The sequence below is a fragment of the Argentina anserina genome, chromosome 5, assembly GCF_933775445.1.
Source record: "Argentina anserina chromosome 5, drPotAnse1.1, whole genome shotgun sequence".
NCBI classification, from domain to species: domain Eukaryota; kingdom Viridiplantae; phylum Streptophyta; class Magnoliopsida; order Rosales; family Rosaceae; genus Argentina; species Argentina anserina.
Window position 1 is genome coordinate 17,600,515 of NC_065876.1, and position 26,408 is coordinate 17,626,922.

At 38.2% G+C, this 26,408-nt stretch overlaps 3 protein-coding genes and 1 non-coding gene across 4 annotated transcripts; 1 reads left to right on the forward strand and 3 right to left on the reverse strand.

Moving 5' to 3' along the window:
- Nucleotides 1-1,568: 1,568 nt before the first annotated feature.
- Nucleotides 1,569-2,398, reverse strand: LOC126795638 (uncharacterized). Its single transcript, XM_050522440.1, has 2 exons — nucleotides 2,244-2,398; nucleotides 1,569-2,151 (listed from the first exon to the last, which is right to left on the reverse strand). Exons 1-2 carry the CDS (start codon nucleotides 2,396-2,398, stop codon nucleotides 1,569-1,571), a joined length of 738 nt encoding a protein of 245 aa, XP_050378397.1.
- A 180-nt stretch (nucleotides 2,399-2,578) lies between these two features.
- LOC126795640 (uncharacterized) lies at nucleotides 2,579-3,839 on the reverse strand. The gene is made up of 2 exons (XM_050522441.1): nucleotides 3,545-3,839; nucleotides 2,579-3,435 (listed from the first exon to the last, which is right to left on the reverse strand). Exons 1-2 carry the CDS (start codon nucleotides 3,837-3,839, stop codon nucleotides 2,579-2,581), a joined length of 1,152 nt encoding a protein of 383 aa, XP_050378398.1.
- A 3,183-nt stretch (nucleotides 3,840-7,022) lies between these two features.
- On the reverse strand, nucleotides 7,023-7,129 carry LOC126796533 (small nucleolar RNA R71). Its single transcript, XR_007672377.1, has one exon. It is a non-coding gene; the product is annotated as a small nucleolar RNA R71 (small nucleolar RNA).
- Nucleotides 7,130-22,376: 15,247 nt separating this feature from the next.
- Nucleotides 22,377-24,706, forward strand: LOC126794168 (multiple organellar RNA editing factor 2, chloroplastic-like). Its single transcript, XM_050520828.1, has 4 exons — nucleotides 22,377-22,833; nucleotides 22,991-23,088; nucleotides 23,185-23,250; nucleotides 24,341-24,706. The coding sequence occupies exons 1-4, from the start codon at nucleotides 22,400-22,402 to the stop codon at nucleotides 24,481-24,483; spliced, it is 741 nt and encodes a 246-aa protein (XP_050376785.1). The 5' UTR covers nucleotides 22,377-22,399; the 3' UTR covers nucleotides 24,484-24,706.
- The last annotated feature ends 1,702 nt before the right edge of the window (nucleotides 24,707-26,408 follow it).

Genomic DNA, 26,408 nt, shown 5'->3' on the forward strand with positions numbered 1-26,408 from the left:
TTCCCCATTCACGCCTAGAAGACATGCTTGGTGAGTTAAATGGGTTGAAGTGTTTCTCAAAAATAGACTTGAGGAGTGGATATCACCAAATTAGAGTCAAGCCTGGAGATGAGTGGAAAACATCATTCAAGACTAAGGATGGGTTATATGAGTGGTTGGTGATGCCATTTGGGTTGTCCAATACCCCTAGCACTTTTATGTGTCTTATAAACCAGGTTCTTGGTCCATTCATTGGATCTTTTGTTGTTGTTTATTTTGATGACATTCTTATTTATACTAGAGATAAGAAGGGGCATTTGGAACATGTAAGACAGGTTCTGAAAGTGTGACAACCTAACAAGTTGTATATTAACCTGAAAAAGTGCACCTTTTGTACCCACAAACTACTGTTTTTAGGGTTTGTGGTTGGAGAAGATGATATACAAGGTTGATGAGGAGAAGGTGTGTAATACCCTGTACTTTTCAAACACTTAGGACTCAACGTCTCGACATTTTTCCGAAATGTCGGGTTAGTGGTTTAACACTTTGATGTTAGACTACACATCGTCATGAGCGCGGAAATGTTTTCGTAATATTTTTCCGTTGCTCTGTTTATTTCACTACAAATTTTCAAAGTTTTTACAATTTGGTTTTGTTTTCTGAAAAATCCTTTTTCACTAACTTAATTTTTCTAACCGTTAGATCTATTTTTTTTCTCCGACTTATTATGGGCCATCGATCTGAAGGCCATTTAAAGCTCAACCTTACTTGAGTCCATTTCATTCTATCATTTTCTGTTGCGGCACCTCTCTTTCTCTCTCACCTCCTTCTCTCTCTGAACCAGACGCACTGACACCACTTTAATCTCCTCACCTTTCTCTGTAAGACTATGCCCATTGATCATCAAGGCAAGCCATATTCCAAAATCTGTGAATTTTGGCAGTGAAGAATAACGAGAGGATTTTGGCAAAACCTCTAACTCCTATGGTGCCAAACTTCATTCTTTGGTAAGCCTTGCTTCAAATCTTCATACCCAATTTGTCTCTACCTTCAATTTCATTGATTAAACCCAAATTCTCCTTCTCTGGATTATTTTTGCTATGGAACTCGAGCCTCAACAAACCTTTTATTCTTTCGATGTTGACGAGATATATACTTAGAGGCTTGGGAGGAGTTATGTAAAGATATTGAGAAATTGGAGTAGCTCTGGAGCACGTCAGCTGTTTGGATTTGAAGATAGGAATACCACCGACACTAGCTTTGTAATTTATCTCATTTGAGGTATAAACCCACCTCCTAACCTATGATGCACCGGTACGGGTACGGGTACTGCATGATACGGGGACACGTTTTTTTCTAGTATGTAGCATTTTGGATACGTTTTGTAAAATAATATTTAATATATATATATATAATAAATTCTAAAATTTGATAAAAACAAGCAATTAGAAATTTATAACACATAAATTCCATCAATTTACAATAAACATAACTACATAAGTCCATTAATTAACTACTTAATAAGTTCAATCAAAATAAAAAATAAGAAGTGGTAACCATGATATATAGAATGTGATGTCTTCCTCTCTTCAATCATCTTCATCCTCATTGTCAAATATTACACCCTCAAAGTCCGGTTCATCAAGGGAGAGGTTTGCAATCTCAATCATACCACCATTCACATTAACAATTGTATCATAATCATCTCCTCCAATATCCCACATATCCCCATTTTTATATTGTAGAGTTCTTCTTGAAAGGAGCCTAAGATTGTTATGAACAAAAACCAAGTCTTCGGCTCTTTGAGGTGTAATCCTATTCCTTCTCAATGAGTGTATAAACTTGTAGGTGCTCCAATTCCTCTCACAACATGAAGAGGAGCAAGGTTGCCCTAGTAATTTTAAGGCTAGCTTTTGAATATTTGGTGTGGTAGAACCATGAACAGTCCACCATTTTATAGGGTCCATCTTACCTCTATCATTCATGAAATCACTACTTGCAAACTCATCCAAACATGCTGAAAAAGAGGCAAACTCCTCATTAACCATCCTCCTCTCATCTTCATTAGCAAAGTACTTCTTGAGACATTCTTTTCTCTCTTTTGCAATCTCACTATTTTGATGTGGAGGAATACGATTAGGAGCTCCATTAAGATATTCTATACTATAATATCTATAAATTTCATATAAATCACAACACAATTAACATTTGAAAGTTGTAATTGGAAATGAAAACTAAAACTCAAATATATAATTCAAATGTACCTTGGGTTCAATGAGTGTGCCATGCAATGAAGAAGTCTGGAGCTCTTGGTCCATCTTGCAAGCAAAATGGAATACACCACATTGTAAAATGGAGACTCCTCTTCATATTCCTTGCATTCTTCCTTATAGATCGCCACCTTCACTTCTTCAATCATGGTATCCCACCACTCATATACCTTGTGAAGACATGGCTCATCCGTGTCACATCTTCTAAGCATCACATATATAGGTAATGTAAAGGAAAGGATATAGTCAATTTTCCTCCACCATTCATTACTTATAATGTAATCACTCACCGCCGTTGCTTTTCCCACATCATCATCCTTATAATTATCTCATTCATCACTAATCACCATGCGTTGTAGATTTTGCTTAATCTTTTTAAACCTCTTAAGCATTACAACAACGGATGCAAAACGTGTCTCGGCAATCGATAACATCTTCAATGGAGAATGTTGATTGAACATAGCCAACCTCATACCATGGTTCATGATGAAATTCTTTACAAAATACACATCATCGACAATTTGACTAATCCAATTACATTCATCATAAGCTGTCCTATTAGACACAATTGAGCTAGGTGTGCATATGTTCTTTAAAGCAAGGTTAAGTGTATGCACTACACATGGAGTCCAAAGTATATGTGGGAATCTAACATTAATAATAGCTCTTGCAGCCTTACAATTGCTTGCATTATCAGTAATTACCTGGACTACATGTTGTGGACCGATCTCCAAGATAGTATCAATGAGCAAGTCTGAAATGAAGTGTTTGTCTTTGGATTCTCCTTCACAATTTTCAGCCCTCAAGAACATAGGTCCACTCTCACAAGCTGCCATGACATTAATAAGTGGTCTTCTTTGAGTGTCAGACCACCCATCACTACACACACTAACCCCCTTTGCCTTCCATGTGAGCTTAATTGGTTCTAACAACCTCTCAATGTGGTTTCTTTCTTTCTGTAGAAGAGTTGTCCGCAATGCATTGTAACCAGGTGGACGGTAACCGGCAATTGGACAAGCACATGCCCGATTGAATGCACGGATGTAGTGAGGATTCTTGGCGAGATTAAAAGACAAGCCACCGGTATAAAACATCCTTGCTATTTCACCATCTAATTGCTCTCTAACACCATTATTGAATGCTTTTTCAAGCGGTCCACTCACTCCCTTCCTCTTCTTAGAAGTGTCTACACTATATCATCAAGCAAATCTAGCCCAACTCTAAATGTACTTCAACACGAAGAACCTTGCTTGATGAAGGGAGAGGAACTAATTTAGGTCCAGCCATTTTCTTACTTAACTCATGTGATTCCATCAAAGTAGTAAGCTCCATATGCTTAGCATCACCGATCTTTTGACATATTCTAATCCCTTTGTCACTTATCTTAAGAAGATGTTGTTTCACTCTATAATGTGACCCATGAAACTTTATCCCACAAAAACTACACTTCCACTCACAATTCCCACCTTGTCCCTTCTTAGCTTCACTGATAATTGTTACATATTGCCACAAGGGAGAACCCTTGTTATTATCTCCAACACCACCTTCATCCTCTCCCACATGTGAGTTAGCAGACGACGGATCACTCATTCTGTGTTCAATTGAATATATGAATCACTCATTTTGTATTGAACTATTAATTATATAAACGATGAAAGATTATTCTAAAAGTAATTCACATTCTATATGGAAAAGTCTTGGGAGATGTGTGTTCGATATTTATATCCAGGTCTGCATCATCTTAAGAGATTTTATTTCAACTATATGTTCTGAATTCCCATGACTAACATGTCTGTGAATGATTAAATTGATAATATTTTGTTCCAACTTGCTATTACCTTGATTTAAGAAGAGATTACTGATAGGAACACAAAGTGTGACGTTCTTAATGTATATATGCCCTATTCTTATGCTTTGTTACTTCTTATTTAGTTGTTTTAGGTTCATATTTGTCATATGTATGTTTGAAGTAAAGCTATTTCGATTTTAGATGATTTGATGATGAAATTGTGCTAAGTGTTAGAACTCCTGATTGAACTAGGAATCCTTACTCGACTAGGACTCTACTTTCCTATTTTCATTCTTTCCTATTCCTTAATCGACGATTTCTTTTCAGGAACGACAAATCATATTTGGAAAGAAAGGAGAGTTGCCGAGTTGCATTCCTAGTTGAACAAGGAAATCATATTCGAGTTGAAGAAGGAGAAGAGGAGGCCGGCCTAGCTACTCCTAGTTGGACTAAGAGATTGCCGTGCAGCCCTTAAAGAGATCTCCCTATTGAACTTGGTTTCCTACATCAAGTTGGATATGGAGTACATAAAGCAAATCCATAACAAAGAGGATTTCAGTTTCCCAATTGGATTCTATTTCCTTTTGGCACGCAAGAAGGCTTCCTACACCTCTATATATAGAGGCCGGCCTCTCCATTCAGCATCATCATCAACCCTACACAAAAACACAGCCATAGCTCTGCCGAATTCATCCTTCACCATTCCAAGAAATCCTAAAACCGATTCCATCATTCCTCACCTATCAATAGCCTTCAAACACGCTTGTGAAGGAGGTTTCATCCATAGAAGACTCGGCTACACTTGTGGATTGCTTGATTTATAAAGTGTAACCATGACTCACTCTTGTCTATTTCGGGTTTAGGTTTTATTTCGAATCATGGATGAAGTTGCGATTTGGTTAGAGTAGTCTTGTATCAATTTTGTCTATGAAATAGCTACTTGATTCAATTTATATAGATGATTCGAAAATTATGTTTTGGTTTTATGATTTTCTGTTTTGGTTTTTTGCCGAATGTGTGCTTGAACAATTTTCGATTCCTAGGTGTTATGACTATGCTTGTAGCATGATATTTAGGTTGTTGGATTAAAGACTTATGCTAAGAACATGGTTATTCTTGTTTATGTGATTTTCGAATTGCATGGTTGTTGGTTAAGTAAGTGACATACTTGATGAATTCAATGTGCATGGCTTTGGGATTACATGATTAAGATGAACATGTTAGAATTTCGATTATGGCTGCTTGGTTGTGATTGAATGTGTTAAGTGTCTATGTGTTTAGGTTACTGCTTAGAAACCTAATTGCATGATCCATTCTTGGTTGTTCAATGTATGTCTCGGCATGATACTAAGAAGTTGTAGAACTTGGTTCGATTCCCTCTATGTGAATTGTTTTGGTGATTGTTTATGTGTTGGTTGGTTGATCACATGTATATATTAGCTTAGGTTTTATTTACTGTTTTTATGACTCAATCCAAAATCTATATCAAACTTTAAAACCTTTATGAATTCGTGTTAATTGATGTGATCCTAAGCCCTGGCTGGATCCCCGGTTTGTGAACGATACCCTCTTGCTTTATACTACTATGATGTGTTCAGGGTTAAATATTGATGTCGAGTAATCGAGCAATCATCAAATGGCGCCGTTGCCGGGGATCCATTAGAGATGGATCCCTAACTTTTACTACGAATTCATTGTGAATATTGTACATTTGTATATTCTTATTCTTATTTCGTGTAACATATAGTAATGTAACTTAGGTTGTTGTTTTGGTGCTTGAGTGAATGATTGTTGTAGGTTGTAAATCAAACGGAATAGGTAAAGTCCCTTTTGTTAATATTAGCCTTAACCCTTCATGCTAGCTCTCGAGTTTGCATGAGGTCGAGGGCGGCTTTTATTAACACTTGGAGTTTTGTCTAACACATGAGGTTAAGTCCAGCTGAGTAAGGGGCACGCTCTTTTATTACTCTGGTGCATGGGACCAAAATTGGATCTCAGAGAACTACTGACTGACATACATCTCGGTGATGGAGTCGATAGGGAGTTCGCTCTCCGTAGTTCAACAAATGAGTCCTACCATGTTCACTATCTCTGATTGAGCTAAAGGCCTTCTGAAACAAAGACTTGATTTTATGTCTAGACATCCATACTTAGGCCGCACGTCCACCTTGATTTACAACTTAGAATCAATCGATCATTCAAGCATTGAAATAGCAAAAAGAACTTGTGAATGTATGAACTTGTGAAAACGTAAAGAACTAACTCTTTGTAAACAACATAGTTGCCGTGCCCTTCCCCCTTAAGTGTGCGTGTGTATGACTAAGGGAAGGCACGAATTTTATGTATCCATCATGTATTCTTCTATGCTAACTCGTTACCTTTCATACAAACAGGTACTATGCATGTCCGAATTTTCTAAGAAGACACAAGAGCTCAAAGATCGAATTCAAGCACTTAGAGATTTGAACAACTCTTTCATAAGTAGACCTTTAAATTTCGAAGCATCTCCAAGCAATTCAATCTTAAACTCTTCACCTAGATCAGAAGAAGAGGAAGATCTGTCCTTTTCATTCGTCTTCAATTCAGACACAATTGCGGGCCGTGACATAATTCCTGTTGGTGCTCCAATGGCACTCAAGAATGCATTCATTCCTACCACCCCGGAATCACCTTCATGCATTGCTTTCACTCCACCTGATGAAGCTAACTTCTCCATTCCTGTTCAATTGCTTGGGCAGCTGCCTAAGTATTCTGCTTCATCAATGGAAGACCCTAATGTTCACCTTAGGGAGTTCTTGGACATTTGCAAGCTCCAATCGATACATCATCTTTCTCAAGAAGGCTTGAGGTTGCTTTTGTTCCCATTTACCCTTAAGGATGATGCTAAACGTTGGTTATATTCTTTGCCTGCAGGAATCATCACTACATGGGATGAAATGACTAGGAGGTTCTTGAAGCAATTCTTCCCTGCTCAACTCACGAAAAGACTTAGGAGGGAGATTCAGAACTTCACTCAAAAGGATGGTGATTCACTCTATGAGGCTTGGGAGGAATTTCAGGAACTACAAAGGAAGTGCCCTCACCATGGTATTTCGTTGGATGACTTGGTGCAATTCTTCTATGAAGGACTCGACACCACCAATAAGAGCATGGTGGACTCAGCATGTGGCTGCACATTCATGAACAAAACCGGTCAAGAAGCTTACACCTTGATTGATGACTTGGCTGACAACAATCGCCAATTTAGTTCCAAGGAGAAGAGAGGAAGCAAGAGCCGTGGGGTGTATGATGTTGATGCAAGGAATCAGATGGCTACTTTAGAAAGAAAGCTTGACGTGCTAGTCAAGGCATTCAATGGTTCGAGCATCACCCCTCAAGCATGCGGCATTTGTTCTTTCAAGGATCACACAACTGACAATTGTCCGAATGGTGCAATGACTGAAGAAGAGTTGAACTTCATGGGGCAACAAAGGCCTAGGTACGATCCATATTCAAACACATACAACCCTGGACTTAGAGATCATCCAAATTTTCGTTGGAGCAACAATGCTCAACCATCCAATGCTCAAGGTCATGGACCTCGTCCTTCAGGTTTGTTTGTGAGGCCTCAGGTACCTCAAGGTTCTGCTCCCTTTAACTCTAATGTTCATGGTTCGAATAATGCATCTTCACCTAACTATGATGAACTTTTGAAGTCTCTTGCTCAAGGGCAACAAAATCTAAACTCTGCTACTCAAGCTTTAGTTACAGGTCAACAAGCTCATTCTAAGGACATAACCGAGCTTAAGAAGCAGATGGGACAAGTGATCGATTTCATGGGCAAGATCCATGAAGGAGGGAAGTTGCCGAGCCAAACTGAGCCTAATCCGAATGTGAAAGCCTTGGTGACACGAAGTGGGAGGACTTTGGATGCTCCAAGGGAGCAACACAAGAAGGCCGTGCCTTCTAAAGGACTAGAGGCCGAGAGTTTCAATGCTAAGGACTTAGAGAAGGACCCTGCCTCCTCTAAAGCCAATGATGCCGTGCCAAAAGATGATCATGCCGTGCATGACAAAGGTAAGGATCCTAACTCTAGTGGTTTGGTTTCAACTAATGATCTTCCTCGTGTTCCCTTCCCTAGTAGATTCGCAAAGCAAAAGAAGGATGACTCTGATCAAGCCATGCTCGACATTTTCAAGAAGGTGGAAGTAAACATGCCTCTTATTGAATGCATACAACAAAATCCTAAGTATGCTAAGTTTTTGAAAGAATTGTGCACCAATAAGAGGATGACTCGAGAGAAGGAGGTTGTTACAATGAGTGAGACGGTTTCTGCCGTGCTCCAAAGGAAGCTACCACCAAAGCTTAAGGATCCAGGGAGTTTTTCTATCCCTTGTACAATCGGAAACATGACATTTGAAAAGATAATGTTAGACTTAGGTGCATCTATTAATGTAATGCCGCACTATATCTATGAGAACCTAGGTCTAGGTGATTTGAAACGTGATAATGTTGTGATTCGATTGGCTGATTGTTCCAACAAAGTCCCTTTGGGCTATGTTGAAGATGTTCTTGTGCAGGTTTCGAGCTTGATCTTCCCTGCCGACTTCTATGTCATTGACATGGAGCCAACGGAGGCAGATGACAAGGAGGTTCCTATCTTGTTAGGCCGCCCCTTCATGAGGACCGCACGAACCAAAATAGATGTGTTTAGTGGATCACTCACCTTTGAGTTCGATGGTGAAGTGATTAGCTTCAACATCTTTGAAGCTATGAGGTATCCTCTTTCGGAGTTAAGTGATTGTTTTTCAGTTGACATACTTGATTCCCTTGCAGATAACTATCTTGATACCTTGACAAATGACGAGTTGGCACTCACTATTGCCCAAGGGGCCGGATTTACAAGTGATAGCTCAAACATTTCGGTGTTAGAAACAAACAAGGCCGTGCCATCCTTGATTCATGAAACCGTGACCTCTCTTGAGGTTGCACGTGAGGTAAGCTTTGTCTCTCCTAGTCCAATTCTCTTAACTACTAACAAGAATCTTCCTTCTGTGGTTCAAGCTCCGAAGCTTGATCTTAAGGTTCTTCCGGACCACTTGAAGTATGCGTTTCTAGGAGAAGAGGATACATTGCCCGTGATCATTTCATCTGCACTAAACGAGGAGCAAGAAGAGAGATTGATTGAAGTGTTGAGAAGACACAAAACGGCAATAGGATGGACCTTAGCCGACATCAAAGGGATCAGCCCTACCATGTGTGTGCATCGAATATTGCTAGAAGATGGTGCCAAGCCAACCAAGGAAGGTCAGAGACGCCTTCATCCACCAATGATGCAAGTTGTAAAGGATGAAATCACTAAGTTGCACGATTGTGGCGTGATCTACCCCATCTCGGATAGTAGGTGGATCTCTCCCATCCAAGTTGTGCCAAAGAAGTCAGGCATCACGGTGGTGAAGAACAAGGACAACGAGTTGGTACCTCAAAGGACAGTGACCGGTCATAGAGTATGTATTGACTATAGGAAGCTCAATGCGACAACAAGGAAGGATCACATGCCATTGCCATTCATTGATCAAATGCTTGAAAGGTTAGCTGGTCACTCCTTCTATTGTTTCCTTGATGGATATAGTGGATACAACCAGATAAGTGTTGCGGAAGAAGATCAAGAGAAGACCACGTTCACATGCCCTTTTGGTACGTTTGCCTATCGTCGCATGCCTTTTGGTTTATGCAACGCCCCAGGTACGTTTCAACGTTGTATGTATCACATTTTCTCTGAGTATATTGGTTCTAAAATTGAAGTTTTCATGGATGATTTTTCTGTCTATGGTGAAGATTTCGAAACTTGCCTTGAAAATGTTGAACTAGTGCTTAAACGTTGTGAAGAAACTAACTTGGTTTTGAATTGGGAAAAATGTCACTTTATGGTCACGCAAGGCATTGTCTTAGGTCATATTGTTTCATCTAGAGGAATTGAGGTTGATAAGTCTAAAATAGATCTTGTGCGTCACTTACCCCACCCCACAAGTGTGAGGGATGTTCGATCGTTTCTTGGACATGCAGGTTTCTATCGTAGGTTTATCAAGGATTTTTCCAAGATTGCGAGACCACTGAGTTCATTACTTCAAAAGGACGTCCCATTCAACTTTGATGATGATTGCAAGCATGCATTCGAGACTTTGAAGAAGCTCCTAACTTCAGCACCGATCATGGCACCGCCGGATTGGTCCTTGCCATTCGAGTTGATGTGTGACGCCTCCGACTATGCAGTTGGAGCCGTGCTAGGGCAGAGGAAGGACAAGCAGCCCTACGCCATCTACTATGCCTCAAGAACACTCAATGATGCGCAACAAAACTACACCACAACTGAAAAAGAACTTCTTGCCGTGATCTTTGCTCTAGATAAGTTTCGTTCTTACTTACTTCAATCTAAAGTTATTGTGTACACTGACCATGCAGCTTTGAAGTATTTAATGACAAAGAAGGATGCCAAACCGAGATTGATTCGATGGATTCTTCTACTCCAAGAGTTTGATCTCGAGATCAAGGACAAGAAGGGAAGTGACAATGTTGTGGCGGATCATTTGAGTCGTTTGGTGAGAGATGCCGAGCCCTTGGCCATCCAAGAGAGCTTTCCGGACGAGCAACTCTTTCGAGTTGAGGTAAGTGAGCCATGGTATGCAGATATTGTGAATTATCTTGTTTCTAAGCAATTTCCGGATACTTTATCGCATGCACAAAAGAATAGACTCAAGGCATTAGCTAAGTATTACGTTTGGGATGAACCATACTTGTGGAAACATTGTGTTGATCAAATCATTAGGAGGTGTGTTCCCGAACATGAACATCATTCTATACTTACTTTTTGCCATTCTGAATCTTGTGGAGGACATTTTGGTTCACGTAGGACTGCTCTTAAGGTGTTCGAATGTGGTTTCTTTTGGCCTACGATTTTCAAAGATGCATATTATTTTTGCATGACTTGTGATAGGTGCCAACGCATGGGAAACTTAGGATCTAGAGATCAAATGCCTATGACACCGATTATATATGTCGAAATTTTTGATTGTTGGGGTATTGATTTCATGGGACCTTTTCCTAGCTCAAATGGTTACTTATACATACTCGTGTGTGTGGACTATGTTTCGAAATGGGTGGAAGCAAAGGCCACCCGGACTAATGATTCTCGAGTTGTTGCAGATTTCCTTCGTTCTAACATTTTCTCTAGGTTTGGTATGCCGAGAGTTATCATTAGTGATGGAGGATCTCACTTTTGCAACCGGACCATTGAGGCGTTGTTGAAGAAGTATGGAATCAAGCATAAGGTTGCTACGCCTTATCACCCTCAAACAAGTGGACAAGTGGAGCTATCTAATCGTGAGATCAAGAGAATTTTAGAGAAGTCTGTTGGACCATCACGCAAGGATTGGTCTCACCGATTGGATGATGCTCTTTGGGCCTATAGGACGGCATACAAGACTCCCCTAGGCATGTCACCATTTCGACTAGTCTATGGCAAGGCGTGCCATCTTCCCGTGGAGCTTGAACATCGTGCATGGTGGGCTGTGAAGAATTTCAACATGGACATAGATGAGGCCGGATTACATAGGAAGTTGCAATTGCATGAGCTTGAAGAGATCCGGAATGAGGCCTATGATTCGGCGATGGTTTACAAGGAGAAGACTAAGACATTCCATGACCGCATGATTAGGAAGAAACACTTTGTCGTTGGGCAGAAAGTTCTTTTGTTTAATTCTCGACTTAGATTGTTTCCGGGCAAGCTCCGTTCTAGGTGGCTTGGACCGTTTGTTGTTACTAATATTTTTCCTTCTGGTGCTATTCAGATCAAAAGCATGGTGCATGGAAAGGAATTCACGGTCAATGGACATCGCTTGAAGCCGTACTATGACAATTTCGTGGAACACAATGTGGAGGAGACGTCTCTCCTTGATCCTACGGCAAGCAAGTAATGATTTGAGATAGTTTAGGCTATAGACTCTAAACTTAAGCCAATGAAGGAGCCATCAACGAGTGTTTGCATTTTCTTCTCCCTTAACTCTTTCTAATTTTCGTTGCTTATCATATTGTACATTGAGGGCAATGTAAATTTTAAGTGTGGGGTGGGGTATACATCATTCGTTGTATTCTAGTGTTTGATGCTTATGTGTTTAAATTTTGTGTTTTGATTTTCGAAATTTTAGTGTCATTTTGGTTCTGTTTTTCGATTTTGACTTGTTTTGTTTTTGTTTTGAGTCCTAGGTATGCCTTTAACTGTCTAGGATGAGTTGATCTTTGAAATTATGGTTGATAGATGATCATGATATTGGAATGAATTTCATTATTATTTGATGGTTAATCGATGTGTAGATTTTGTACGAACATGTAGTAGATGAGGATTTTGAAACTTAGGTACAGAATGAGCATGTTCTTTACTTGTTTGAATTCATGTAACCTATGTGAGATTCGAGCCATATATGTGCCTTTCTTTGGAGAGTTTATTCTATCGTTTTCTTGGCTTTATAACCTCATTACATCTATTTTGATCAATTCGTATGCCATAGAATTGCAATGAACTAGAGAATGCTAGAACTTACTTTGTGAAACTTTCGAAGCTTTATGTCATAACATACTCTGATTTTGAAAATGATTGTTGGATCTTTTTAGGATTTCCACCACTTAAGCCAAAAAGCCGTATATCCTTATTTGAGCCCAGCTTGGGACACCTTAGTATTAACCCCTTTGAGCCTACGTTAAGCCTTTTCTTTCATTACCAACATGTTATATCCTTGCTTAGTATAGTTATATCTCTACCTTGTCTTTGAGGCTTGGCAGAGCCGATTCTTGGATGTAATATGGAGTGATGATTTGATTCAAGTGTGGGGTTACGCTATTGTATGTATGTTATGCCGTGAAAAGAGAATGAAAAGAAAAGAAAAATTGAAAGATGCCGTGAGAAAGAAAGAAAGAAAAAGACATGTATACGGCAAGAAAAGAAAAAAAAAATGAAAGAATGATACAAGGATCTCGGCATACATACTTGTTCATGTGAATTTGGAGTTTTGATGTATTTGTTGAAGGCTCAATAATGTTATACTTTAGCCTTTGTTCGTTTTCACAATGTATAAAGTGAAGAATGGGTCCAACATGATGATATTTGGCCCTTGTTTTATGGAGTATGGCGACATAAGGTGGATGTTTTGCTCTGCTAAGTCTTGAGGATGACCTTTGTGATTCCTTTACCTTGAAAATATATCCATGCCGAGCCTAACCTATCCCTTTTCTAAAGATCCGCATGATTCTTAAAATGAGTAGTCCTTGATTTGTGGAGTTTGTTTCATAAGTAAGCATATGGTTTGGGTTCATTTGTGCATATGATTGGTATCTTTCATGAGGTTCTCGATTTTCACTATGTTCATAACTCTTGTGTGTGAAAAGCTTTTAAGCATATGCCATGTTCTTGAGAGAAAAGATTTGGAGTGCGTATCCTATGTGAGTTGAATTTGAACTTGTTTTGAACATGTTGAGCTTAATTTCACCTTTGTTTCTGCCATGTCTTACTTGTTAAACGAAATTTCATGTTTATTAACCATTGAATTCATCCTATCTATTTCGATTGAGTGCTATTCTTGATACTATGAGTTTGAAGATCTCTGAGACAAAATGTTGAAGGCATTAGTGTTGTGTCGTTAGTTATGTTGTTTTGATTTCGTATTATGTTTTGATTTTCGTTTTTAGTGTTTGCTAAGGGACTAGCAAAGTCTAAGTGTGGGGTTGTTGATAGGAACACAAAGTGTGACGTTCTTAATGTATATATGCCCTATTCTTATGCTTTGTTACTTCTTATTTAGTTGTTTTAGGTTCATATTTGTCATATGTATGTTTGAAGTAAAGCTATTTCGATTTTAGATGATTTGATGATGAAATTGTGCTAAGTGTTAGAACTCCTGATTGAACTAGGATTCCTTACTCGACTAGGACTCTACTTTCCTATTTTCATTCTTTCCTATTCCTTAATCGACGATTTCTTTTCAGGAACGACAAATCATATTTGGAAAGAAAGGAGAGTTGCCGAGTTGCATTCCTAGTTGAACAAGGAAATCATATTCGAGTTGAAGAAGGAGAAGAGGAGGCCGGCCTAGCTACTCCTAGTTGGACTAAGAGATTGCCGTGCAGCCCTTAAAGAGATCTCCCTATTGAACTTGGTTTCCTACATCAAGTTGGATATGGAGTACATAAAGCAAATCCATAACAAAGAGGATTTCAGTTTCCCAATTGGATTCTATTTCCTTTTGGCACGCAAGAAGGCTTCCTACACCTCTATATATAGAGGCCGGCCTCTCCATTCAGCATCATCATCAACCCTACACAAAAACACAGCCATAGCTCTGCCGAATTCATCCTTCACCATTCCAAGAAATCCTAAAACCGATTCCATCATTCCTCACCTATCAATAGCCTTCAAACACGCTTGTGAAGGAGGTTTCATCCATAGAAGACTCGGCTACACTTGTGGATTGCTTGATTTATAAAGTGTAACCATGACTCACTCTTGTCTATTTCGGGTTTAGGTTTTATTTCGAATCATGGATGAAGTTGCGATTTGGTTAGAGTAGTCTTGTATCAATTTTGTCTATGAAATAGCTACTTGATTCAATTTATATAGATGATTCGAAAATTATGTTTTGGTTTTATGATTTTCTGTTTTGGTTTTTTGCCGAATGTGTGCTTGAACAATTTTCGATTCCTAGGTGTTATGACTATGCTTGTAGCATGATATTTAGGTTGTTGGATTAAAGACTTATGCTAAGAACATGGTTATTCTTGTTTATGTGATTTTCGAATTGCATGGTTGTTGGTTAAGTAAGTGACATACTTGATGAATTCAATGTGCATGGCTTTGGGATTACATGATTAAGATGAACATGTTAGAATTTCGATTATGGCTGCTTGGTTGTGATTGAATGTGTTAAGTGTCTATGTGTTTAGGTTACTGCTTAGAAACCTAATTGCATGATCCATTCTTGGTTGTTCAATGTATGTCTCGGCATGATACTAAGAAGTTGTAGAACTTGGTTCGATTCCCTCTATGTGAATTGTTTTGGTGATTGTTTATGTGTTGGTTGGTTGATCACATGTATATATTAGCTTAGGTTTTATTTACTGTTTTTATGACTCAATCCAAAATCTATATCAAACTTTAAAACCTTTATGAATTCGTGTTAATTGATGTGATCCTAAGCCCTGGCTGGATCCCCGGTTTGTGAACGATACCCTCTTGCTTTATACTACTATGATGTGTTCAGGGTTAAATATTGATGTCGAGTAATCGAGCAATCATCAATTACATCACATGCATGTTATTTAAAACCTGACTTTTGTCCAATGCAATCAATTTTCAATACATGGTTCCTAAACTAAGTAAATTAAAATATCAAAATCTCATTTCTTGGGATACTGCTTTATAACCGAAGTTAAGTGTAATCTCTCACATCTTCTGTAAAATTAATCTCTATTTTCAGGGAAATCTGGTTCTACAGAATTTTGACATACGAAAAGAGGCAGGGGGATCTAAAGTAGCTGTTCAGAAGGAATACATAGTTCAGGTTTCTAAAACTACAATTTTTTTATGCTTATGGACGAATTCTGCCTATCCAAAAATAACTTCCCCAGTCGGAGAGCGCATTAGATATTACGGGCTTGAAGCTCTCGCCTTACCAACGAGCCGACAGCTAATGAAAGCAAAATTCGTTTGGATCCTCCCCAGATCATGAATGTTTGGAATCCATATTATGCAAGGAGACATTGAAATCCATCTCTTTTGGGTTGGAAAGGGGACTTGCTGCGTACCTGTGCAGGGTACTTACGGACCTATTATTTCAGCCACTAGTGCTACACCAGGAAATTTAAGGTTCAACTTAGGAACATCCTATTTTATATTTCTCAATGTTGTTCCATGTTGTTGACCCCAAAGCTTTTCTACAGATTTTGAACCTACTGTCAGTAACCACACTCCAACTAATCTAATCTGCAAAGAACATTCTACTCTTAATAATCTAATCTGGTTAATCATCATCTCACAAAAGAAAGAAAGAAAGAAAGAATAGTTCGGAAGTTATCCAAAGGGCCTCTTAATGTTAGTTTAGGGGAATTATTTGAAAAAAAAAAACCCAATACCCCATTAATGGTTGATTCAAGAACACTTGCAGACAATCTTCTCCCATGAACTATCAGCAGAAATCACTTCAAAGTAAGAATTTGAAAAATCCAGTTCGTTGGCCATGATATGAAGACAGAGATTTACAAACCATCAAAACCCAAATTAAGCAAAGCTTTTCTATATGATTTTCCCATAACAAAACTCCCATTACATTCAGAAAATGAAAAGTGAAAACCAAAACACCATTCATGTCTTTCTATATGATTGCAAATGGAGTGAAGTCGTACCTTTTTCCGGTGACGGGAAAAAAGAGAAAGAGAGAATATGGGGTTTTGCTCGAAATCGAAGATCTGTAAGGGAATAGATTTCTTTACGGAGTGAAGCCGGATCAACTCTCGGTATCAAGTATTCACTCTCTAAGCAATGAAACGGCTGAAACAACTCTCAGTATAGATTAGGTTTTATCAACCATAAAATGACAATTGTACCCTTAAACGTATCTAAATCGTATCCGGACCGTATCCTCTGAGTTGACTTTGTACTATATAGTTAAGATACGTTTTTTCATCCATGGATACGTGTATATGGCGTATCCAGACCGTACCCGTATCCGATACGAGTACGATACAGACATACCTAAATTTTAACGTATCCATGCTTCATAGCTCCTAAGTCCTATGGGTTTATGATTTTTCTTTGATAATATTGTTTTAGATCATTTTGATTCTTTAGATGTCGAACTGGAGAGATTTCCTAGTTAATTTTGGTATAGGAATTTGTGATCAGAAGTGCTAGGGTGAAATCTTTAGGTATTTTACCAATATTTTTTAACCTTTTCACTTTTTACTGTCCATGTGAAAAAATCTTTTTTCCCTTAACAGAAATTACATTTTACTGTTTATCTTTTTTTTTACTATAAACTGTTTTATTTAAATAACTTTTTTACAGTTTTATAAATTACTTCTACGGTTTTACTTTTAACCTCGAGTTATTTCTAGTAAAACCTAATTTTAAAGTATGGTGACAAATAACGTAACGTCATGTTACGATTAAACGTTAGTTCCGATTTCCGTCCTGTTCGGAAATTAAGAACGTGTTAATTTAGAAATGTGTTAGAAATATGTTTATAGCCCTTCCGTTGTGATATCGAATGCTATCAGATTTCCAATAGTTATTTAATATCACACAGATATAAGTTTGATGATTATCGAGTTTCTCGGGTTTCGATCGAGTTTGGTCAACTCGGTCTAATTCCTGGTCATACTAGGAATGACTTGGTCAACACCAAGTCAACACCTTAGACTTCTCCTGGTCAAACCAGGAGAAGGACAATTCGACCATGATAATCGTCATATTTTCGTATTCGAGTCGTTTAAACGCCTAATCCTTTTATCAAACGAAATTCAAGACTTCATTTCTTTTAGAGCACAAGGATCGAAGTACGTGACGTGGACTTCGACGCTGCTGGATCAGGTAAGGGGAGACGCCCGTTAGGGTGAGCCACTCTCTTCCGGTTCCAATTGGTGTAATGCTCTATTTGTTTCTATTTCTTGTGCTTTATGCCTATATCCGCATTTTAGTCTATGTCTTAAGATTTACATAATTCATATTTACTATTTTACCAAGGCGAGACTTCATTCATATATTATATTTCCTGAGTAGACCTGAGAGTGAATGAGAACCTAGAAATAGAGACACCTTCGGTGTCGATAACCGTAAACCTCCGGATGGGAAATGCTCTGTTATCATTCTACATTGCGCATTATATTTTACTTTAGGGTATTGTCTTAAATAGACACTTTCGTTCACTTATTGTTATTATTAGCAATAAGCGTAGTTGGCCTCGACTTAAGGGGTGACTATATTCTTTCCTAGTTGCTAGGTTCGGTCACCAGATTACTAAAATTTTGCGGATTACTATTCTCAAAATATTCTATTTATTTTGGTGTTAGCATTTTTGCATATGAGTTTCTGCCAAAAGCAAAACCTTCTTAGTTTCTATCTTTTATTGTTTTACCCGAGCTCTCTAAATATGTTTTACATATATGAGCATTACCACCTTTTCTAGTTTTCAAACCTGATTCGGTTGAGTTTGGTTATTTCTGGGTTAGCGAGGACGAGTGCTCACCCTTACATGTTTAGGTACCTTAGTTTGAACTTAGAGGAGCCAATCTAGAAGTTAGACTGGGCAACACATAGCATTCCTTGTTCAACTTTCATGATTCATTGATCGAGTTCACATCCGAGGAGTCATTTGTTTGCTCAATGGTATAATTGTTTTCTTTGATCTCCGAAATATTATAAGATAATTTGTTGGGTTGCATCCTTTCTGAGACTTACGTTCTATTTTCTTATATCCTTAAGTCTCATGTCACTTTCCGTAAATTTTGAAATGGGTTGTTTGTTAGTAAATTGTCAACTCATTTCCATCTACACTGTTCAAGCTGTTTAATTCTTTCATTTCAGCCTTGTGGGTTCGGGTTAGTAAGTGGTCAACATGTCTATCCGACGTGTTGGTTATTTGCTAATTCGGATTGACAGCGGTTACTGCCATGTTTCGGACCCTGAAACGGTCTCGTGATGTGACAATTAGAGACTAGCCAGCTCCTAAGACAGTTTCAGAGGTGAGGAGTTTTCATGGTTTGGCTACCTTTTACAGGAGTTTTGTGAGGGATTTTAGCTCCATTACCGCACCAATTATTGAATGCATGAAGAAATGCAAGTTCATTGGGGTGAGGAACAAGAGAAGAGCTTTGCGTTTATCAAAGAGATGCTTTGTACTGCACTAGTTCTAACTCTTCCTGATTTTGACAAAGTATTTGAAGTTGAGTGTGATGCTAGTGGAGTTGGACTAGGAGCTGTGTTATCTCAAGAAAAGAGGGCAGTTGCATTCGTCAGTGATAAATTGAGTAAAGCTCGCCGAAAATAGAGTACTTATGACCATGATTTTTATGTTGTGGTGAGGGCTCTAAGGCATGGAGCATTATTTGATTCAAAAGGAGTTCATTTTGTTCACTGAACATCACGCTTTGAAGTTTCTAAATAGCCAGAAGCATGTGTACAAGATGCATATTAGATGAGTAACGTTTATGCATAAATTCCCTTTTGTGATCAAACATAAATCTGGAACGCTCAACAAGGTAGCAGATGCATTGAGCATGCGAGCTAGTTTGCTGGTTACTTTATCCCAAGAGGTAATCGGTTTTGAATTTTTTAAAGAATTATATGAGACAGATGATGACTTTAAGCAAGTTTTGGAGCAGTGTGTCATTAAGAAATAACCAGTTGATGGTTTATTTATTAGTGAAAGATATTTGTTTCGAGGAAATCAGTTGTGTGTGCCCATCTCATCTCTTATAGAGAAGTTGGTCCGAGACTTGCATGAAGGAGGTTTAAGTGGCCACCTAGGTAGAGATAAGACAATTGTAAGCTTGGAGGAGTGCTATTATTAGCCTAATTTGAAGTGGGATGTTGCTAATATTGTGAGGAAGTGCTATATATGTCAGGTATCTAAAGGTCAGTCCCAAAAGACTGGTCATTATATGCCTTTACCAATTCCTGATGATATTTAACAGGATGTTTCTATGGATTTTGTGTTGGGACTGCCACGAACCCAACGTGGTGTGGATTTATTTGTGTTGTGGTAGATACGTTTTCCAAGATGACTCATTTTATCGCTTGCAAGAAGACTGCAGAGTTGCAAACATAGCCAAGCTGTTTTTCATGGAGGTTGTTCATTTGCATGGAATGCCTAAATCTATTACTTCTGACCGTGATACAAAATTCTTGAGCCACTTCTGGATTACTTTGTGGAAACAGTTTGGAACAACATTGAAAATGAGTACTAATGCTTACCCACAAACAGATGGGCTGATTGAAGTTACCAACATGAGTTTGTGAAACATGATTAGAAGTGTGTGTGGAGATAGACCTAAGCAGTGGGATCTTGCTTTGTCCCATATTGAGTTTGCTTACAACAATTCTGTGCATAGTGCTCTTGGTAAGTCGCCTTTTGTTATGGTTTATACTTCTGTTCCAAGACATGTGGTCGATTAAGCCAAATTACCAAGACATCATGGTATTAGTGAGGCTATTGTTAAGATGGCTAAAGAGGTTTAGACTGTTTGTGAGGAGATAAAAGAAAAACTAGTAAAGACAAACGCTAAGTATAAATCTGAAGCTGACAAACACATGCGAAAGAAAGTGTTTCAAGAGGGCGATTTACTCATGGTTTTTCTGAGGAAAGAGATGTTTCTAGTTGGTACTTATAACAAGCTAAAGCCAAAGAAGTATGGTCCATTCAAGGTATTTAAGAAGATTAATGATAATGCTTATGTTATTGATCTGCCTGCTTCTATGGGAATTTCTAATTCTTTTAATGTTGCTGATCTGCATGAGTATTATGAGGATGAGTCCTTTAATGGTGATAATATGTCGGGGTCGAATTCTTTTGAAGTGGAGAAGACTGATGTAGAACATATGGCACGAAGAAATAAAGAGCAAATGGACCGATGCAAGAAAGGGAAGATCGGTACTGTTCATGTTTGGGCTACAAGCTCAGAATAGGGCGAATGATATATTTTCAAAAAGGGAACGGCCCCAGAAACCAAGCTCGTCGCTTTGCCACGATGTGTGTGTTTTTTTGGGCATTCGACGTCATTTAGGCTTTCAAAAATAGCTTTTAGTGTTTTTCGAATTTATTTAGGAATTTATTTGTTTTGGATTTTATTTTATTTTAACCCATGGGCTTGATTATGCTTTTGTGAGCGCCATATGGTTTCGCTTTAGTATTTAAACCACCTCTTGTGGCCATATGAGACATCTTTGATATTATAAAACTTTTGAGTTCTCTCAAATTTCCTGGTGGATTACAAAACTTCTCGTGGATTCGAGAAACCCTAGTCTTGTGGATTCAAGGTTGCCGTTAGTGGATTCTAACAGATTAGTTCCATTGCATTAAATAAGCTTGGTTCCGGCAGCTAAACTGTAAGCTAGCTATATTGTGAGTGATGCTCTACCATATATTGTTGGTTTTGATATGATTTCATATGTAAATATCATATATAATGGAAAAGTGATGACTATCAGGTCTAGACTGAAAAGATAGAGATTCTATTGCCTAACTAATGAACAATTAAGAACGGAAATTTTGATTTAAAATAGATTCATGCTAGATGCTAAGATAAAACATGGGGGAAATTTCAGGCTCGCTTAGGTTTGCACTTTGCCTTATATCACTAATTACTGTAGTTATAATCATATTTCATATGCATCCTTAACCAATTGCAAGCATTGTCTTTGTTTTAGGGATTTAATGATTTGTAAGATCATTTTGGTCTATCATACTCGTTTCTCCATAACCCATAAAGACTCATTATTTACTTCTTCATGAGGAACAAAGCTTCAAAGTTCTACAGAAATAACACACTATTGTATGACTGTTTGCATTAACAAAAAAGAAACAAAACACACAAGTTGTGTGTGTGATAAGTGGGTGTTAGAGAAAAAAGTGGGAGTGAGAAATTAAAAGAGATTTTAGGGGAAAAATGAGAATTAGTTTTTACACATCTTTGTTTATTACTATATTATCATTTGTTTATTAAAGTATATTTTAATATAGTAGATTTTAATATAGTTTATGATGTAAGGATTAGATCGTAATTTCACACATATTTTAACAGACACAATAAGTTATAATTATAAAGGTATAAATTAAAAAAAAAACACTTTACTTTCTTAGTGTGAAGCGCTAAGGTTCTGAAAGAAAACCTCTTTAATATTCCCAGTAGAAGGAAAAGGAGGCATACGTAAAGAGAGCACCTTTAGCATTTTAAGATTTTATCTTTGCGTTGGTAGAAATGAGTTGGGCATTGGCTTCAATCATGGGCAGGTCAAGGATATCATCTTATCTCCAAAAGAGAGAAATATTGGCATCCGAGTGTCATTCTTTCTAGGTCTAGCTACTCGAACATAGTCTACAACGACTTGACGATCAGCGACGCCAAAAGTCTTATACTCGACGGTCAATTGTTGGGGAAGTAAAAATGGAACTATCCCCATTCCCAGCGCGGGTCTGTATCCTTACAGATTATCTTGGGCTGATAAAGGTCGGAGCCCCAGGCAGAGAGGCCCAACCCGAATTTTCTATATAAAGATAAACCGAGCCCTACACCAAAATCCTAAACCCTTTTCTCATTTCTCACTATCACTATTCCCCAGAAAATGGTTCAAACCCTAGTCCGAACCATAGCCATGGCCGCCACCACCACCACTCGCAACGCCACAATCTCCTCCCTCATCCCCAAACGCCTCCTCTCCTCCACCTCCAGAATCAGCCAACCTCCCTCCATCCCCTCTCTCATCCTCGGCCGTCGATCTCTCGCCCCGCTCTCCCACGCTGTCCGTCCCTTCCCCGCAGCCGCCGCCACTCGGTTCACCGCCATCCGCTGCCGCGTCAACCGCTCCGGCGGGTCGTACTCCCCCCTCAACTCCGGCTCCAACTTCAGCGACCGGCCGCCGACCGAGATGGCTCCACTCTTCCCCGGCTGCGACTACGAGCACTTCCTCATCGTCATGGACAAGCCCGGCGGGGAAAATGCCACCAAGCAGGACATGATCAATTGCTATATCCAGACCGCCGCTAAAGTCCTCGGCAGGTAATCGCTTCTTCCATTTTCTGCAATTAATAGCTAATTTGATATATAAAATTACATATATACTCATATAGTCATCGAGATTCGGAATGTGAGATGTGTGAGCTTTGATTTCGTAGTTTAGGGTTTATGTTAATGTGTGAGAACTCCTTGTTGACAGTGAGGAAGAAGCGAAGAAGAAGATCTACAATGTGTCGTGCGAGAGGTATTTTGGTTTTGGCATAAACATTGATGAGGAGACCTCCAACAAGCTTGAAGGTTTGGGTTGTTAAATCGCCGCAATGTTGTTAGTTCTGTATCTGGAGTGGCATTTGTGTGTGTTTCGATGTGTTACTGACTATTTCTTGGTAACAGGTTTGCCCGGAGTTCTTTTTGTGCTTCCGGATTCGTATGTTGATGCTGAGAATCAAGACTATGGGGGTGAGTTTTTGATTATGAAATGATTTGATAGCAGACTGCTTGAAGAAGGTGTCTCGTTGGGTTTGTGTTTAATATATGATTTACGATAGAGTTCTGTTTTATGAAATTGACTTACCTGTTTTTAAACCTTGATTCATTTGCATTTTTCTTTCTTTTTTATTTCCTGATGGTGCTCCAAATATATGGAGTACTATCTGGTTGATTTGAATTGAGTTTTGTAACTGGTAGTCCATCTTGGAGAAGTTGAACGGGCCTTACAGGCATTATTTATCTTCTAATGCTAATGGACTTATATCAAATGTCTCTCTAGACTGTTCTGTGCTTCTTATACTTCATGGAGATGCAGATCAGTGGAGATGAAACATTTTTTCAAACAGAATAATTGAATGATAGAAAGATGATATGGTTTATTAGAAGAATACAGTGTCAGAGTACAGTGTTCTCGATTGTTTAAATTCCTAGTCGATTTTGAATGAGTTAAATGTCTCTTACAACTTTCATATCAAACAGATCTCTGGTGACTGCCATGTAAATGCAGATTGATGGAGAGTAGTGTTGTTAAAAGTGTGGTGCATGCACATTTGAGTTTCCTTGTGGTCTCTTTTGTTTTATATCAAGCTTCCGACCCTCCATTTTTTTAAAATAAGATATATTATACTTCGTAGTGTTCAGACAATTAGCAGTTGCATTCATTTGCCAAGAAATCTCAGATACTAACAACAATAGAGGCACTCTTGTCTCATCACTCAGTCCATCTTGGCAAAGCCAGTAAGCCTCTTGTGGCCAATTCCTAACTTTGAATGCAAATGGACTCACAATAATTCTCTCCATCCTAATTTGGTTTCTCCTCATGTTGGGTGGAGGCTCAGAATCATGTGTTGATACATTTATTTGCAAGAGAATTTACCTCACCTGATTAAGAATGGTTGCACAGTTTTAAAAATTTGACAAAATGTTATTCTAGTTACTGTCCGATCGTTTACATTATGTGTTGCTTTCATGGCTGGCTGGAGAATACATGTCATTTACTTTGTAAATTTTTAATGTAAATTGATCTTGGAACTCAAATACAGTAATTTTCTTAATGCAGCTGAGTTGTTTGTGAATGGAGAGATAGTTCAAAGGTCTCCGGAAAGGCAGAGGAGGGTGGAGCCACAACCCTCACGAGCTCAGGACAGACCACGATACAATGATAGAACTCGATATGTGCGCAGAAGGGAAAATGTGCGGTAAAAGAATGGCAGGCTTGCAATGTAAATAATTTGATTGCTATGGTGAGATGTGGTGCCAGCAAGCATATGGATGGAGCTAGTCCTTATGAGTCATGATTGTGCTGCCGGTTGGTTGATAAGTGCTTTTAAGTAGCTATGAAATTTGATTGTGATTCTCCGCTGTGATGAGATTGAAAACCTAGAAGCAATTTCATAATTTGTGATAATTTTGATTACTTCCATCTTATTTAGTGTCAATCTGGGACGTTGTATGGATTTTAAAAGTGGAGAAGTATCGTGTATTGGTAAATGCACATACTGTGCGTGTCTATCTAGAAAATCTGGAAAGAACTTGAATAACAATTGTGGAGTTTTGTGAAGCTTCCGGTTTTTAGTAGGTCATCAATGGAGTCTGTCTAGTTGGAAGAGACTCACGATTTGGTTATAGGATCAGTTCCTGCCCTAGCCATCTCGTAAGTGAAAAGAGTGCTGGAGAAACAGATGATTGAGTGAGATTATTCTTTCGGTTTGGAACTTAGTCTAACCGTCTAAGTATTGGGTGCCTGGTGGTGGCTGGCTCCATGGCTTTTGACGGCATCGCAACCCAAACGCTTATAAATCCTTCATGAAAGCTAGGTCTCATATTTCCAATGTGAGTTCATATCTCAACACAAACGTACCAACGACAAAATGACGTTAAATTCCTTCAACCATTTCATGTTGTCTAAGAAATGCTGATTTGTACATGTACACCAAAACTACAATGTTCAGAGCTATCACTCGAATACAGTATCAACTCTAGACCGGTAGTGTTGTAAGCTTCAAGTAGTGTTTAAATAAACAGTTTTAATGAAAATATCTTTGTAGATAGGGCTAGCAATGATACACAATTTTATTCCAATCAACTCATATACCAACCGTACCAAATACATTGGTATACCACTAAATCAATACATGGTACAGTATACCGTATCAACTTTAAAAGACGGTCACCTACACATTTTTCTATACCATTGTATACCAGGTACATACCAACTTTTACTACATTAAATTATTTAATATAAAAAGAATATATATATATATATATATATATATATCCTTAAATTTTCAATCTATCATTTTTTTCTTAATTGTTTTGAGAATTTGTTAGTACTTATGACTTTTTATTTTATAATTTGGTTGAAGTTGTTTAAAACTTTAGATTTGTATTGTTATTTATTGTTACCTATTTGGATTTGCCCTTTAAATTTTTGGGTTATAAAAATGTTGGTAGAACCTTATTACCAACCGTACCAATGGTTGGTATACCAATATTATTGGTTGGTATAAATAGTAAATTTTTCATACCAATTATATATTGGTTGGTACATGGTAATGTGAAAATGAGGTTGATATACTTACCAATTCACCCATACTTATAGCATGACTGCTACTATTATTGTGGCTGCACAATGACAATACTCACAACGTCCAACGACGACGCTTAGAAAAAATATATCCTAGCGAGGTACTTAATTAATCGAGGTTTTACGGTAGCGAACTATTTTATATTATTTTTGTTTAGAATATTTCAAAATCTTATTTCTGGTGATGGTATTGTAGGTGAATGAGAAGGTGAAGATGTGGATCATGGAAGTTATAAATTATTTACAATAAAAGTGAAACGCCCCGAATTTTTTTTACTCTTTCTTACGATTTTACCTTTATCTTTTACTCGTATCGAGAGTCGTACTAAGTGTAGCAATTCTAAAAGTTGACTTTTTGATTTGTAATTTTTTTGAGAAAACATCATTCACGAAAGTTGTAGAACTCGATACAAGTTCGTAGACACGTCGATACACACAAATCAGAGTTCGTATGGAATAATTACGAATCAAAAAGGAAGTTGAGTATTTTGGAAATAGTATAAATAAGGGTGAAAATAGGAAAAATCTCCGCCATCCGGCT